Source organism: Sphaeramia orbicularis, chromosome 3, assembly GCF_902148855.1.
Source record: "Sphaeramia orbicularis chromosome 3, fSphaOr1.1, whole genome shotgun sequence".
NCBI classification, from domain to species: domain Eukaryota; kingdom Metazoa; phylum Chordata; class Actinopteri; order Kurtiformes; family Apogonidae; genus Sphaeramia; species Sphaeramia orbicularis.
In genome coordinates this window covers 37,164,095-37,182,536 of record NC_043959.1, presented here as the reverse complement: position 1 = coordinate 37,182,536, position 18,442 = coordinate 37,164,095, and the positions used below count along the sequence as shown (strand labels likewise).

At 41.0% G+C, this 18,442-nt stretch overlaps 1 protein-coding gene across 1 annotated transcript in view; it reads right to left on the bottom strand.

The window, feature by feature from the left end:
* The window catches only part of fto (FTO alpha-ketoglutarate dependent dioxygenase), a 120,389-nt gene extending 115,947 nt beyond the window's left edge, over nt 1-4,442 (bottom strand). The window contains 1 exon segment of the mRNA XM_030125326.1: nt 4,318-4,442. Coding sequence (XP_029981186.1) covers nt 4,318-4,395 — 78 coding nt within the window. The 5' untranslated portion in view covers nt 4,396-4,442.
* Nucleotides 4,443-18,442: the final 14,000 nt, after the last annotated feature.

Below are 18,442 nucleotides of genomic sequence, written 5' to 3'. Positions count from 1 at the left end.
ATTTTAAGACCTCCCCTCTGAAGATGCATAAGGTTAAATAAGACACCTCTTTGCGTTTAAAATTTAGTAGACACACACAGAGACACACAAACACCAACAGAATGATCAAGCAAAATATGCAGAACGAGAAACATAGGAGTAAACAAGTTAAGTGTATCAAAATGCAAGTACATCAATGAGGGCCATTAAGGATTTTGGTTAAACTAGCTTAAAAAGATACTTAAACCACAACTCAGTCCAAATATATGAGCAAAAGATCAAATAGGCAAGACAATGTAAAGACATGTTGAGGAAAAGCTGAGCAGCCAACTAATCAGCCCCCACCAACACTTTCATAGTAGATCAATGAAAGACCCGGGGCCTTAGGCCTGCACTATATTACACACCAAAACTTCATATTCATTCATTGATTTTACTTTTCAGAATAGTATATCACTGAACTCCAATGGGAGCGAAAAATACAGGACGGGGCTGAGGTCAACCCTCGAATGGACGGATGTTTGCACAATATTGATGGCGCGTGCGGAAAGAAATGACTAAATATCTGGATCAATAGCTAGTTTCCCTAGCTACGACAGGTTGTTCCAGATGGAAATATATAAATGCATCTTTATGGCTACTGGAGTGGCCCTAACGAACAGGGCTAAATGTCCCCCTTAAGGTAAACTCTTTGATTAGCCAGGGCCAGAGGTGACTGGAGGGGTCTGTTGTTGCCTGGATGCCACACTTTCAATGGCCCTGGGATGCTAATGCACACAAGGGCCCTGTAAAGGACCAGGAATATGACAGGTCACAAGCCCTGGGCAGAGTGCTCTGTGTTACCTGACCCTACTATTCATTTGTAATGATAATGGACCTTGGCAACACCACTCTCAATCATGTTCAAATAATATGTATAATTAATAATTCAAATTCCCATTTTATTTTTTTCAATTTGCAATTAAATCCTCCACATTGAAAGATGTGTTCAGAACTGATACTAGGATCACATTTACTGCAGCTTAAAAAACTAATATGCATGTGGAAGTTGTAGTCACATTAGGTCAAAAATAAGTATAGTTAAACATGTGAGGCACTTTGTAATCAAACAAGGACAGCAACTCAGAGCTCTCGTGAAAATTCTGCATCTTACTGCTGCTGCTGCTACTGCTGATGCCACAAGAGCTGCCTGGTTTTATTTACAGCAAAACACAATTACTGAGAACAACACCCAACCTCACAGCTTCCCCTGCTCTACAACGGCCAATAAGGCCATAAAGAGGGAGGAACCACATCATTGCCTGCTCCTTAATTAAATGAAAGCTGTTAGGTTCATTTGCTTCCTTATTTTACACATTGAACTAGCCAACCCACTGTTGAAGACCTCCCAGACGCCATCCCTGCTTGGCCCTAAATCATGACAGGATAAACGGCCCAGTGGGTCCCTGCTGGACACCCAGCAGCCACCCAGCGGCAAGGCCAGAACAGGGCATGTGGTGGATTGACGCCTAGCCAGCGATAAGTAATTCTGTAGAGGATTAGCAGCATGATAGCCTGATCAATACTGTGTGCTCAGGCCATTAGGAATGCAGTGAGGAAATGACCCCCTCCGGTAATAAAGCAGGGCATCTGGGTTCTCCTTCATTTGCCAGCTCCATTAGTGTAATGGTATCATTATCTGCCACAGCCGTATTTTTCTGAGATCGGGCTTTTCCACAGCTCAACCGGCGGGGGTCTGATGAAGCTGTGAGAGCCCCCATGCCGAGTGTTCCCCTTTCTGCCATTCTATCCAGAGCCTAGGTGTAAATCTAGCTCTGCTGGAGCTTATGTGCTACCCTGCCTTAGGTATCCATACCCATGTTTTATGTCAGCACCCAACACTATTTCTCCATTATTGGCTCATTAATAGAGCAAGCAGCATGTAGCTTGGGATAAGAGGGAGAAAAAGATGGCCAGCAGAGTGCAAAGCTGCTGAATGTGCTGAATCTGACACCCCCTCTTGCAAAAACACCAGGCCTGACATGACAGGACGTCGGCATTAGTCGCCATAAATTGTTTCCTTTACACTAATTCACCAGCTAACATTTTGTGGGGGAGAATTGATTAACCATGACTGGATGTGCGGCCACATAATCAGCTTTTACCTCGCTAGTTGTTAATTTAACAGAATTGCCAAGGGAAACACAAACCATTTTAATGAGTGTTCAGAAATTAAATACCCTAAACAGCTTGCACTATGTGCCACAACCAGAGCAAACCAATGAGGCTGATCTAAGCAATGGGCTGGGCTGAGCTCAAGACCTCACAACATCTGGTGACCCTGTGTGATCATTACTTAGCCTGCTGCTCACACACATACACACTTCCTGTTTCGACACAGCACTTTATACTTGTCATCACTGTCCAAATGGCGAGTCTGCATCAAAGACAGCACTAGAACATTGGGTGAATGGACAGGGTTAGTGCTGTTTTCACACTTGCCAAAGCATGAGTGGAAGTTCATCCTGTGATGACAAAAATGATAAAACATAATGTAATGTTTGCAATTCATTTGGGTCCATAGCAAGTTGAACAAACCAGGCAGTGTAGAAACATGAAGATGCTATAGGAGTTTTCCAGGAAAACATAGAAAATACGTACACCTTAGGTCCATCCTCTAATTCATTTTGATTTCTGAACTGAAACAGACATAGTTGGAGTGGGTTACATTTCCCTGGTCAGCTCGGGAGAAGGGTGGGTGTCCTGTTTTATTTCATTCAAACAGATTCCTGCATCCCACCTGTCAGTATGCTACACTGACTTGCTGTGGGTGGATTTTCTGAGGAGTCTGTGTATTCATTTGGCACTAATCTCTTGGTGCTCACATTCTCTAACTCAGAATGACAGTAGACCCATCATACCACATCTCTCACTTTGTGCAGCACTGCAAACACTTACTTACAGGACAAGACAACCATCGTATCCAAAATATTAGTAAGAATAATAACTGTATTGTTGTACAACCACTGATATTATAACTAGTCAAGATGCATCCAGCTCCTTCTTTGGCTGCTTTGCTGTTATACAGTTATTTTGCAATTACAATTCTTGTTGCTCATCCTTTTATTTATCTAAAGAGAAAGGAAGCTAAGCCATTAGGTCTGTGCAGTGCTGCCTGACTGCCTGAGGGCCAGCTGGAATGAGTTCTCTCTCTGAGCCGCTCATCTGGCCGCCATGGCTGCTTTCATAAACAGGAGGAACCACGTCCTACATAGTTTCACTGCTGTCTAACATGATCCAAACACATGTGCCACAGCAGACGGCGTCCAAGTCAGGAGATAAGAAGAGAAGCAGACAGAGAGGCAGACAGATAGACATACAGACAGATGACTACAGGCAAAGCATGGCTCAAGATGCCTAGGGCACAGCAGAGTCCTTTCCTTCCTCTGCCTTAGTGTCTTTTCAATCCACAAACAGTGAAGTCACAGTTATCCCGCCATTGAAAGCCAGATTAAGCCTGGGTCAGCACGAAAAAGGGCTCAGTGAGGATGGGTATATGCACAGCAGTCCTTGTAGGTTATGAAAGCACACATCTGCACTCATGACTCAGATCATGTAGAAATGATGCTCCAAACTTTTCCTCTTTGCAGGCTTTCATACTTTATATTCACGGAGGCTAATCACTCAGTACATCTATTACATTATCAGATTAATACTTCAAATTTGTAATGCACATTTAAGTAATTATGTAGACTATTGTATCTGTAGTAAAGCCTGGGGCAGCTGTAGGACTACTGACCTGGCACAGTGCCAAACCTGAGATCCACTTCACACTAACTTTACTATTTTTTTTTTTTTTTTTTGTTACACTGCTGTTCTTTCACCATGAACCGATAATTCACTCCTCCTTTCGCACAGCAGAATGACATCTCACCGTAAGCGCCCACATTGCTTGTTGCATGCTTTTTTCAACCAATATTAAAACCTGAACTATAGATTTATTATGATTACTAATATTTTTCTCACAAATGTCGCACACACTGCAATTGGATCGTAGATTTTGTTTATACTAGATGTCACCGAATCGTAGCTGGGCAAGTTATAGCTTGTTATCACCAGCGTATTTACGTGATTTAAAAAAACCGTTATATTGCAACTGTAATTCTTCATTGTGGTAGATTGGGGGAAAAAATGGAAAACACAATAAAGGAAATAGGCAAGGTGAGGTATGCGCTGACATTCACGGCTTTCTAGCCTTCAAAATGCAGCCAGCAGCATCACACAAGGAGCATTAGATATTCAATGAGCGACAGGGCTTAGAAATATGCCAGACCTAACGGAGAAAAACGCTATCAATACCTTTCTTCTCTTCTCCCCCTCACTGTCACCCGATCTTTTCATGTTCCTGGAGTTGTGTTTACACTGCCTCGCTTTCATTGGGGGTGACGGTGGTTGTTGTAGTATACGAATAAACGATAACACAATATATTCCCCTACCAAACGCGACGTATTAAATTGTAGCTTTTCCCGTTCTTTCAGTAATGGGAAAGTGGTAAATATTTTTTAGACTCAATGAATCATAGTTGTGAAATTATTGCGAGAGAAGGGGAACGTGGAGTCAGTTGGACTACAAATCCCAAAGATAATTGGTGCTCGAGGCGGAAGTAGCTTCGACACGCTCTAGACGTTGCACGCGCAGATGCGGCGCAGGTACAGATCAACAAACTGCAGCTACGCCTATCTAAATGGTTTTAGATCAGTCCTCTGCCCTGTTAAAATGGCTGTTATTAAATAGAAACATTTTCATACGGAAAAAAAGCATGAATTTGTCCACGTTACCAAAAATAATGATATATTTTTGCACTAATAATAGACTGTAAATTATTTATTAAAAAAAAAAAAAATTAAAACAAATAGAACATTGATTTTCGTTTATGCTTCTCCCCTTTTGTGAATCAAAAGCAGCCACTTTCATCTGAGACTAGGTGTAAAAATAGCAATAATACGTTAAATATGCACCAGTTCATGTCTCGCCAACCTTCTTTCAACTCCTCCATGCTTCTCAAAGCCAGGTGCTTTTCTGTCTGTCTGTGTGGGCAACTATGTCAGTCCTTTTCAACTCACTCCTGCTCATGAAAGTGCACCGTACAACGCCTGTGTGGCTGCCTCCATGTATCACCCGACGTTAAGTGCTCTCTCAGGGTTCATCCAGATTGCTCATAACATGTTTTGAATTGTGCTGAAAAGTACTCTTTCCATTGTTCCTATCCGAACACATGTGAAATACAGGAGAGATTTTCACGGATAGAGCAGCAGCAGTGGGAGGGTGGTGCAAGGGCAGATTGCAGGGGTCTGAAACACCTGTTACATATTACCATTACAGACTTTGATCAGTGTCTTCATTAGTTTCCTTTGTAATCTCTTTTCTTTTATGGTAGAGCTGACCCAAGTGAGCCGGGTGCTGTGATTTAACACACATGTTTCTTTCACCTGTCTTGTAAAATGCTCAAAAGCTCTCCCACTTTCAAAGATGTCTGTGTCTCTGGCATCCCTTACTAATAAACGAAGGGGGTTCTTTTGATTCCTATTTATAACCTACATTTCCTCTCCTCTGTCCTCGTCTTTCACGGGGAAAATATGTTTGAAAAAATACCCTTGGAATCATTTTCCGCAAACTAAATCCATGTGCACCCAATTTTTTTTTTCACATAAACATATGGGAGCCTATAGCACCTTTTAAAGCTACTATTGGGGGAAAAAAATACGATGTTGTAAATTATGTCTTTGTTTCATCTCATGATGTCAAAAGCTGCCTTCATCCAACCTCAATCACCCCGATCCATCATTACACCATGTTCTTTTTATGCGTCAAACTATCAGTCACATATTCCCATTGTGAATCATAGCTGTGGATATTTTCAAGGAACAGAGGGTTCTCTGCATGATTCTTTTGGCTGGGATTGTCAAATCTGGGGCTCTACGAGTGAATATTAGTGCACAGGGTCTTTAAAGACAGTCAGACCACTTAGCTTGTCTAAGAATTCATGTACTCGTAGAAGCTGGGGGTTTTTTGTTGTTTTTTTTTTTAAATTCCACTGCGGGTGGCCCAGCGCTGAAATAGTATTAATATTCCCTAAAACTGAAGAGTCAAATGGCACAGTGGGCCCTATTAAGTCATTCATAGAGTGTATAAACCATCTTATACATACAATATAGGCCTATAGGAGTTAGATTTGCTTGGATATTAAATAAGTGAATGGTTGTCTTTTAAAGGTGGATGTAGGTAATGGAGAGATTATCATTACCATAATTGTAATTTAGTGCTATACACGTGTACACAAGCAAGTCTCTGATTTTTAGGTATACTTGCAAAAATGCACAAAATTTCAGCCACTCAGTGCCTCATAATGTGTTTGTGTATTCGTTGACATATAGCCAGGGATCATGAGAGTTGTTGTTCACACCTGTAAAATGAAAATTAAATTCTGAAATGATGATCAATCTGACTTTATTCAGATAACAAAACAAAAGGTTTAGTAACACATCTTTATGTTTCATCCTATTCCACTCTGATAAAAATAGTTACGAACAATGCATACAATATACTCCCATGCAACCAAATGAAATGGGCTGCTACAATCAATAAAACTACATAATTTTGAACACTGTTGGAAACACATGTAAAAATGTGAGTATACAGGTATATGTTTTTCAGTATATTTTATAATTTAATGTGAAGATTTTACACATTACAGGGTGGGGAAGCAAAATTTACAATATTTTGAGGCAGGGGTTGAAAGACAGTTTATGACCAATTAATTTATTGAAAGTCATGAGAATTTATTTGCCACGAGAAAATTTACATAATAGAAAATGTTTTTTTCAATGTGTCCTCCTTCTTTCTCAATAACTGCCTTCACACGCTTCCTGAAACTTGTGCAAGTGTTCCTCAAATATTCGGGTGACAACTTCTCCCATTCTTCTTTGATAGTATCTTCCAGACTTTCTCGTAATAGTTTTGCTCATAGTCAGTCTCTTCTTTACATTATAAACAGTCTTTATGGACACTCCAACTATTTTTGAAATCTCCTTTGGTGTGACGAGTGCATTCAGCAAATCACACACTCTTTGACGTTTGCTTTCCTGATTACTCATATGGGCAAAAGTTTCTGAAAAGGTATGGATAATAGTGTTAGTTATGATTATGACATCAATATATGTTTGGTTTCAAAACAGTTGACGTAGTGCCTGCTGAGAAAAAACAACTAAATGTTCATTGTAAATTTCGCTTCCCCACCCTGTATACCTTAAAATACACTACACTTTAGCTACAATGTTAAAAATGCTTTTTTTGTGTGTGTTCTGTGATGTAAAAAAAAAAAAAAAAAACCCCCCAAAACCTCAAGCTCAAAATTGGTTCTTTGATGAGCCTCATTCACATGTTCTCACTGTCAGTCAATGTGATGAGGAACATGTCATAGAGTAGAAAGTTCTCTGGATCTTTTTGGCTTGATGGTCAGATCTGAGGATCTGTGAACAATCATAACGTACAGGCTCTTTACATGGAGGGAAGCCAATTACCTTCTTCAACAATGCCTGTCATTTGTCCTACAGTGAATCAGGCTCTGAAGCAGGCACCTCTCCTCTCATGTCCGACCTGCTGGGTTCAGCGCAAGGCAAGGTCACCCCTGTACACATTCTGATGTGGTATCCTGCAAGGTAGAGGAAAAAATCACTTTGAACTTCTTCTGTCATCATATAGCCCTCTCTACTGGTCTGGTGAATATGTGTGCGCTCAGGATGGGGGTATGTTTTCTGTTATTGTGCATTGCATCAGCTCAGGATGACCCTTTGACAAGGCTTCTTTTTGTGATATAATGAGCATCTAAAGGAACTTGGGAAGAATAAAATATGAGCAGAGCACTGAGCCAGAATGTGCTAAAGCAGAGTAAAGGAAGACAGAGACCATTGTGTTGTGTCTGTATTAAAACCAGAGCCCACAGCCCTGCAATCATCTCCCCCTGACGCTCCAAACTATTGTATGACCTGCAAAATCAGAAATACAAGAGACAGGCCTTTTTGTGAATAATGATATCTTTCCAGTGCAGGAATTTCTATTGGGCCACCTAGATTTTATTATTGCGTTATCAAGTTAAGCTGTGGTTTGTGTATGAAAGAGAGGAAGCAAACTACTGGGAAAACTGAAAACAATACAGTCAAGCTTTGTCCTGCACCACACAAGACCTCTGGTGAAGGTACCGTTAAGAATTGTAAACAGCATTTTTCACCCACCGCAACTTTGTCCAAGGACTATCCTCGACATATTGTGCTGCCTCCATGAAGGCAAGCTTTTCTTTAATTTTTTTTTTTTTTTTTACTATTTTTATTTATATCAAATAAGCATATGGAACAAGTATGTGCCTTCTCTGCTTGCTAGTCTTAAATGCTTAGCCGTAGGAAACTGTTATTTGTCAGTGCTATAAAGCAGATTGCTGCCCAGTGGTTTCAATTAACATCAAAGAGCTCTTCACAGGCAGTAATAGTTATATCAAAACCTGAAATGTATTATTTAGGTTATGTGCTGTAATCCACCAAACGATTATGCCCTTGTGCAGAAGGGGGTTTTCGTTTTTATTTTTTTTTGCTGAGTTTTTCCATTCCATATACTGCACCGCCTTGGCTATATTTCTTTGAAGTAGCCCCACATCCCTCCTCTTTGTACCACCAGGATACCTGCGTGTCTCACACCCGGTGGCCTATTAGTTACAGGGCATTAAAAGTGGTACTGCAACAGATAGAGCAGATTAAAAGTCCGGTTTGCTGAGTGGGTAGATTTGGGGCGGACTTTGGAACCACTTCCAGGTGTAGCCATTTAATTACCCCTGAAACCATCTATATGCTGATGGTCCTATTATTTTACATGTGTTATAGTATAAAGCATTAAAACAGGTGGAAAAGGTTCAAATTTGAGAATGCTAAATGCTCTGTTGATATTTTTAATCATTTTTTAATGTCAGTCTTTGCCTTTTTGTCTTATATTACCAGGTGTGGACGAATCGGAGGAGGCCCAGACTTGGTGTGAATTAGCTCACACCTCAGCTTGTTTCTTGAGCCCACAAGGACAAAAGTGCCAGAACTGAGAAGCACCTGCCGTCTAGCTGATGTATATAACCTTTCTTTAAATCTCACCGGGAAATATTGTTTCTTAAAGCCCCTATAAAAGCTCTGCAGGGACAGTGGCTTTTTTTTTTTTTTTTTTTCTTATTGTCTTGCCTTTAGCTAGAATGTCATTAAAACCTTTGCAACCCTGTGGCCGAGGCTTAAAGTGCACAGAGGGCCTTTTAAAATTGTTCAAATAGTACATACACCATTCAATACATGTTGATTAAGCCTCAATAAATGATCACATAGCACCACAGGAAGAAGCCCTTTGGTTAGCGAACAGAGAGAGCGTGCAGCCTTAGTCTAAGATGTGGTACACCTCCTCGCCTGGGATAACTTCCAGACACCGAAATGAGGAAGCGCTTTGCTATTGCTGTGATTTGAATACCATGATCACTGAGCACTTTTATAGGAAACCCATTAAAAGTGAGGTTTTGACATACAAAAGAGCCCCTGTTTAAATCTCACGCACAATGTCAGGCTGAAAGACATTATAAAACTCTATACAGAAGCATACATCCATGTGTGTGTCCTTGCCTCGCGCGCCATCAGGAGGGAATATCTTTTGTAGAAGCAGAAATGACCCTTTTTTTTTCTCTGGAAAAGCCTGTACCCTATCGCTCAGCACCATGTGGCAGATTAATCGCACATTTGTTCAGTGTGTGATACGATCACTCAGACCAGACTTAACTTTTAACAAAGACGGCTGGATGAAATATGCTGATTTGTCAAAATACACCGTGATCTAAGGAAACGGGGCAGCTGAGGTGGACACAATGGCCCAGTGTGACCCCTCACTCCACCTGCTCTTGACAGTGTTTATAAAGTGCCAACTCCTCTCATTAGTGTTACCATTACCCCAGAGTTATAGCAGCACTGCAGATCAAACGCAGCCTGAGAGAACAATGGCTGAAATGGCATTAATATGATATGTAAGAGTTCAACAAATATTTGGAGGGATCTCTTTGATGGGGACTGTTTTACATTAAGGGCTTTTTATTAGGGCTTTTCTGGTCTTTAATGTGCATGTTTTCCCCCTGAGTCAGTGTTACCAGGTTTAGGTCTTGTGTGACCAGTTGCTGAATTCAGTAGAAAATGCACATGCGGCAAACATACATCAGTACTTGTTACACTCAGGATATTAAATTGGTTCTACATAAGCAAAACAATGTCATAAAAAGGGGTCTTTTTTATGTGCAAATCAAAAACAAGTCGAGGTACATGAAAATCTACTGTAGTCTTCTGTCATTGTTTTCGGGTTAATTTTGTTCTATTCTTTGAGATTCTATTTTCAGTGTCATGTGTAAATGAAACCACACAGTGCAGTTAATTTGTTGCTAAATGTTAAAAGTGTGCTGTAATAAATGTGGAAGCAAGTCACTAGAAATTCATCTGACAGCCCGAACTGTACCCAGACCAGACAGAACACTGAAATGAACCCTGAAAAGTGTTTATTTATCCGCACACATTTTTCCTCATTTCAAAATTAGCTGACATTACGGAGCGTGCTTGTAATGACAGACATATTTAACACAAGCTGAAAGGTATAAATCACACCCAACTTCCCATATACAAAGCTTCTTATATTCTCATCGAGGCCGCCTTCATATCTAATTACTGTACGTCCAGCTGAATGGCAGGTTGGTTTATAGTAGAACATAGGCACTTTACAGCCCCTCTTTTCAGGCCACCCTCAAAGGTTAAATTGAGATTTTGTAGAACTTGTGTAACATAAATTCTGTCTGTTTTCGTTTCCTTCTCATTTGGTCTTAGTGGCTTTCTTTGCTATATATTCTTTTCTTCTCCTCTCTTTTCCTAAAGGCAGTGGAAATAGAGTTCACGAAAGAATGAGGTGCAAAGGAGTGCAAAAGGCATATCTAGAAAAACAACTGCCTTTACTTTAAAATAGATGAACTGTGTGCTATAAAAGTGTTTTAACTACACATTCCCTATTACTTTAGCCACATTTCGAGACTGTCCCCGAGAATTCCACTCTGTCAACTGTCTCAAATGAGATGTTTTTGCCGCCGCCATAGGTTAGTCAAGAGGGAAGAATTAGATTAGATGTAATGTAGCTATAATTCTCTAAACAGTATTGAAAATCTTTTGGACGCAGTGCCACATGTGTTTGCATGTCTGTTTGGTTTGGCTACAAACTGACAGCAGCTTCTGGTTATCCAGAACCCATTAGATGCTTTGATCCCAAATGGGCCTTGTTTCCATTTGCTGAAAATAGTGTTCTGTATTTATGCTGCGGTACATGGATCGGACCTCTGTGATTTGTTTCTATGTGTTAAATATGATGCCCTGCCAGCTCTTTTTAGGAAATGCGGGAATGCTGTCATCTCCCTGCTCCTCGAGGGGCGCATTGTCATCATTACCGTCATCAATAAGTGACGCTATTTTAGAAATATGACTGAAAAATGATCATCTGTTTTGGAAACATCAGGTTTAGGTAGTTTCAGACATTTCCAGTATAATTGACAGTGTCTGTTCATTGATCATTTTCTAGGAGATTCAGTGCAGCGTGTTTGTGTAATTACTCATGTTTTGATGATGTCACAGTGTCAAACTAACATCCTGACCTCTGAAAATCTGTATAACATACATCACAAACGTACCACACACCTAGAGGTAATACTTTCCATGCACCACCAACACAAAAGCAGCCCCCGGCTATAATTTGAAGCCATTGAACAGTTCTGCAAATTATGTTGTTTTGTGGTGTATGGTTGAGGCAGATTAATAAAGAATGTGGCTTGTCCCGCTGGACTGAGGACAAGCATCTGACAATATCAGGGGAAAAAAAGAGAAAAAAACGCCACAGCTTTTTTACACATGTAGATCATATATATCACGGAGCCAAGTCCCTATTTCAACATTGTGTCAAAGGCTGCTCTGGACCACATCCCAAGCTCTTTGCTTGTTTGTCTTTTGTAAAAAAGGACAACTACCCCAGCAGTGCCAAAGCACCCCAGGCTCTTTGATATGTGAAAGCCTAACAGTGGGACTGCTCCCTGCTCAGCTGGTACGCAGATGTGTATGTGTGCGAGTGTGTAGGGGGAGCCCGCTGTCTGAACCGAACACAGATTAGTGACTCCTTTTTTTATTCCTAATAAATAAACCCCAGTGCATGCTGGGGTATGTGTGAGGGGAAAATAACATGCCACTAGCCAATCAGAAGCAGGTGGTAGGGCTTGGTGGCTCTAGACCCCGTAGCTCTTATCATAAAACAACTGCACTTTTAACTTTAATTGTAGTTGTGGATATATTTTGGGGTTTTGGTTAGAAGTGTTTTATTACTTCAGACTGGAATCAAAGGAACAGAAATATAATTATGTTAAAAACAGGCAACAATTTTGTTGTAGTGGATGGTGGCCAACTTTCAAGCTGAACCCTTTGATAAGAGTCCTGCCACATGCAAAAGAAAGAGGAAAATATGTTTTCTGTATGTTGTATCAAAAACCTATTTATGTCACTGTTTTTAAATATATTAAAACTGGTCAGAATACTAAATATATTTTTAAGTTTTTTGCTTGAAGTGGCATGATCTTTCATTTTCAAAGTGTAAAATATTCTCTATGAATTATGTGTGTTTCGTGGTGCTCACAGTCTACTGTTTGTATGGCATTTGAGTGTGTGTTCGTCTGTGCAGCCTGTCAGTCATCAGCGAGTGCACAAAATAACAGCTGCATGGTAGAGGTGACAATCCTGCTGAGGCGGTCAAACACACACACACACACACACACACACACACACACACACACACACACACACACACACACACACACGGATACATCCACACAGGCACTTATTCGACTGTACATTTGACTTCTTTTGCTCTCTTCCAACTTTTGAGATGTTAGCTGTTAATCCATAAGCTCGCTGTATAGTGAATTGTCGAAATAGGCCATAGGTAGATCCCTGTGTGATGTTCCAGGCTGCAGTTCGGGTTGATGGCCTCCAGTGAGCGTTCCTCTGAACATAGTGGGGGAGATTATGATGAAAGGAGCAGAGAATGAGATGACACACCCTGTCTCCATAATTCGCTGCTTCATCATGAACAGAGGCATTAAGCGCCACCCTTTCTTTCTCCGGAGAATCGTACATGTCACACTGCACAGTGGCTCTATATGAGTCAGTCACCTCAGGTGTTTCGCACACACATCAGTGGAAGCTTGGCAGGTCGTCAGATTACTTCATCCACAGCATCTGAGATCACAGAGGGAAAAGTATGATTGATAATGCCAATCACTGATGCTTTGCTTCTTTGCAGAGTTTCCCCAGCTACTAAAAAGCATGGTTGGATTCTGTGCCTTAAGGGTCTTCCAACATTTACACAACAATTTCATTTTTTTTTTAGGATTTCAATAACGAGTTTTAGTGTTTCTTTGTTTCACTGCTGAAACATATGAGATTTTTTCAGCTTGCCAGGAAACTCTTGTGAAAAACTACCCCGATTTATGACACATTATACGCCTTTGCTTCTTTTATATACTAAAGGACCAGACTGGATCCTAATGCTTAAATTCACACCCGAACCATACATTTTTAGACTGGTGTTTCATGTATTCTAAAGTCAGTCTGTAATTATTTTATCCATTTAAATGATTGAATTACAGCTGCTTGAACCACTGACATACTGATAAATAGAACTGTTCCATGCCAGTAGTAACATGCACTCTGAGTTGGCAGCACTTGAAAAGGACATAAGCATAATATGGGCAACAATAAATACCATAAATACATATCTTTATTATTTCTATACTGTACATAAATACATTTTTGTTTTTGTCCTGCACATTGTCAGTGTCTCTAATTAAAAACCAGAAAAAGTTGACCTAGTTTTGACCTGTCTTACATCTGACCCAAGTTTCACACTGTAAATCGACAAACAATTAAATAAAGCAGCAATCCAAATGCTGAACCACAAAAACATCAGACTGCCATTTTTGGGGCCTTTCCCATAACCCTTAGCTCTTGGTAATTAGTCAGCAATTGGAGATAAAGCATGTGATTGGGAGTGAAAACAACGTGGGGATCGCAGACTGTGGTTTGGAATGGCAAATTCCTATGGGAGACACAAGTCTGTCACAAAAGGAAACACTTGATTTAAAGGCGTTGATTCAGTAAATTGCTCTCTCTGAGAGACAGCACAAGAGTTTTTAATTGCAAACATTAAATTACAGACTGAGAAACTGTGGCGTGTACTGTGCAGTATGTATTTAGACAGACTTGCAGCTGCAGCTTTGGTCCTGATAAGTGTTAGCGTCATCAAGATCAAAATTGTTGCTCATGGTGTTATCAAAATGTATAATTGATTGCACAGACACAGCCGTTTAAAATTGCTCCATCTGCAATAAATTAAAAAAACAAAACAATGTTTATTTTACAGGTCTGTTTTCTATAGATATTACCTGGGTCAAGTGAATAATACATTTAGGCTTTTTTGGGCCTTTAAATTTACAGGTGGCTTCAAAATCAGCTGGTTATACTAAAAATATCTCTGTCATTGTATTTACATTGCATATTATTGTCTTTTTTGTTTTTTGGTGGACTGTGATGCTTATTGTATTTGACTAATTCCTTTTTTTTTTATAACAATAGTCAAATTATTTCTCAAGAATACTAAGGGTTTTCATTCTAAATGATCACAGTAAATATTTTCTCCGCATCTGGCATGTTTTAGTGTGTGGTAACCCATTTGTATTGTTAGTATGTTGTATATAATTAACTCACTTATCCTCTTAAGAATCGAAATGTTCTCTCACATATATCCTTTTTTTGGTTTTCAGAGCAGTTGCACTAATCTTCCAGTGGCACCAAACAGATTTGTGTCTCTATATTGGGCTTGGAAATGGTTACCACTCAACTATGTTGATCACTTTGTGGACGGATGTGTGTTTTTATGCTGTGTGTGTGCTCCAACCCAAATGTAATGTGTCCTCTAATGTGTGAAAGTGTGTGTGGATGTGCACACATGTAGGCGAGTTGTAGTTGGGTGTAAATGACTCGGTCCTAACTGTATGTGCATGTGACAAGTGTGTTGTGGGGGAGGACTATGTAATGTCAACAAACAGCAACAACAACAACAACAGTTACGCTGGCTGCCACTGAGCCTCAGCTATGTTGTAATTAGAAGTGGATGAAAATGTGGGACAACAGTGCCTTTAACCATAACCAAACATTTCTCTCAGGCGGAGGATTACAGACAGAAACTGAATGTGGTCTGCTCGCCCCTCTGCGTGCCACATGTCACCGCTCCTCTGGCCACCAATCCTCGTCCTCTTCTCAGCCACCGGCCATTTAGGTCTGCACCCCAGATGTGTGATATGGTCACCGTCAACCACTTAAGTGACTCACCCTGTGTACACATCCGTGCAAGTGCGTGCTGTGCAGTCCTATTATCCTCCAGTCTATGCTGCCTCCCACTGGTTGGGGATGATACTGACACAGTGACACTAATGTCTTTTAAAACTTTAGCCTCTCTAGAGAGACAAATAAAACTTAAATTATAATCCAAATTATACATTTTGAGTTTGTTTAGGAGTTAACAACATAATTTGGATGTCTCTGTGGTTTAAGAAATGCATTTAATATACTTCACGTATCAAGTCCCAACCATTTGTAAGTACAAGAAGTTAAATAAATGTTAACAAGGAGGTGCAAATCCAATGTTACCTCATGTCTGTATTTCTCCATGTCACAGAGTGAATGATTTTTCACTGCAGCTGGATCTAAAACAAGACCACCACATGCATGAATGAGTGTCAGACTTTGAGCTCTACCACCATGTCCTGGCATGGGGAGCACATCTGAGAAACTTGTAAACAGTCAACCATAATCATATGTACCCCGAACAGAGACATGATTAATCTAATCCCCGCCTGTCGGAAAATGCCAGAAAATGTCTCTATTTTGGAAAGCAATCAAGACATGCTTGCCCCGTGAATATACATCGTAATGGCTGTGAAAAGATAGAGTAAAAGAGTTTTATCCAATTTACTGAGTCGATCAGGTTACAGTGAAGGCATGCTGTGTTTAACCCGGTGAAATGTGTAGCCTGGGGATTACTGAGGTCTGTTAAGTGTTCCTGCCCCTCTCTGTTTCCCTTGCACATCTCGGGCTGACCTCTGTGCATCCTCTCGAAGACAGATATCAAATTCAAGTTTAATTGGCTGCAATAAAACAACACAAAGCCTGCTTTGTTTTCCAAACACTCCATCCAAATAAGTGAGTCCGTTGCCAGCATCCTGAGCCGTGCATGGGACTGCATCTCAGCAGGGAACGAGGGCTGCAAGTTTAAGTTTGGGTCTGACCCTCTACATTCCTGTTACCCATGTTTGTCCTGCTCAGCCTCCTCTGGGGTTGGGTCAGGTGGGAGCAAGCCCCGAGCCTATACAGCAGCAGCAGGAGAGGGGGTTTGAATGTGGACAGAATGGTTTGCTCAGCAGCCTGTTGCTTTGGTTTGTTTGGAGCTGCGGTCCTCTCTGGAATATGTAACTGAATTCCTTTCCCTGTCCCACAATCAGAGTTTGCTGCCAGCTTCCCTGGCAATGAGGCCCTGAATTAGGGCCAGTCCTCCTGCTCATCCCACAAAGCCTTTCATGTTCCCAAACCGCAGCCTGAGCGAGGCGCCTCGGTTTCAACAGCAGCAGACCAGCATATGTTTGCCTAATTCCTGAGACATGATGACAGTGGTCTCCCAGCCACGAAAAGACAGCTTCACTTTTTTTTTTCTTCATCCTGCACTTTAATTATTATTTTCTGTTGTTGATGACTTCCAATAGTTACACACCACATGTTTTCTCATTACATATGTTTTTATTCTTTTTTTATGAGCAACCCCTCAACCCACACCCCTAAACTTTTCCTCCCCCCCTCCTCCTCTCTCTCCACCTCGGTCACCCTTCTCTTCCCACAATGCTTTGCTAACGCATGACCCTACGGCTGGAAAAAAACCAAAGAGCAGCGGGGGAGGCTTTTCATTGCCCAGCAGGAGATGGAATTATGGTTGGTTATTACCCACAACTGCTAGGTGTAAGAAAGGATCACAGAGCTGAGAGGTGGACACAGTCTTCCTGCCACAGGTCACAGCAGATCACCAAAAAAGCCAGGCCTGATCTCATAAAGACAGGGCGTTGGAAAACAACACCCAGTTCTGCACCCGCCGATGCCCTCTTGAACTTGCATTCACACTAACTGGCGCCTGGTAAATAATCAGAGCCTTTGTTTTGCGCTGTCTAGGGAGGTTCACTAATTTTACATTTTTATGAAATATAGAGCACTTTAATCAGGCGCTGTAAGTAGGATTACAAATTAAATATACTGTACGTCTTCACCACAGTGGAGGTGGCGGCCAGTCAGAGCAGGATGGTGTTCACCGAAACTTTGCGTTTGATGAATGAATTAGGCTGGATTCGAACTTGCAACCTTGCAGTTTTTTTGTTTTTTTTTTAACCTAACAGCCAAGACCACTCGTCAGAAAAACAAGAACAACACCCAGTGACATCCCATGATCCCTTCTTGACCTTCCCTTCACACTTACTGGCGCCTGCAGTAGCGCGTAGTGTTAGAGACTTTGCCTTTGGTGTCTGTGGAGGTTTTATTGATGCCGTGATGATCATAAAACCCACAAGAAGTGCTGCTCTTAATAACCACACAATCTACAGTGTAATCTTCAATTTCATTCTTATTAAACACAGAGTCTATTTGCTGGTAAGGTGAAACACAGAGCCACAAATCTTTTGCAGAGCTAGAAAAGGCTTCTGTGCAGCCAAGAGAAATAAGCAACAGAATCACAGTGAAAATAATCAGAATTTAGTGGCACATAATGGTTTGCTTTGAAGGGGAAGGTATTCATTTTTTCTGCTCTTTATTCCACTTATCAGTAGCCCTGCTCTCTTTCCCCGCAGGCCAGTCTTTTGGGAGCTAAGACTCTTTGGCTCACATCAACTGCCTGTGGCTGTCATTGCATGTGTTGAGTTTCACCACTAGTTTCCTATGGCTTACTGTGGCCCTGCTATCCTCTCAGATGGCGTGTGACACACACTTATCCCAGGCAAATCTGTGCCATCCCCTCCTGCCAAGTCAAACAGCTCTCTGTATATTGCTGATGTCCAACCCAATATCTGTGGACTTTTACAGAGGCATGCTTTTTTCTGCTTTTTCATGTACAAATCTGACCATAGTTCCAAATACTCAATCATTAAATTCTCAGTACTGCTTGCTGAAACATTCAGAGTTTATTTTATTCCTGCATGTACAGACAGCCGCAATACAATTTTAGCAGCCACGGCAGGAGCCGTGTGTATTTTAACGC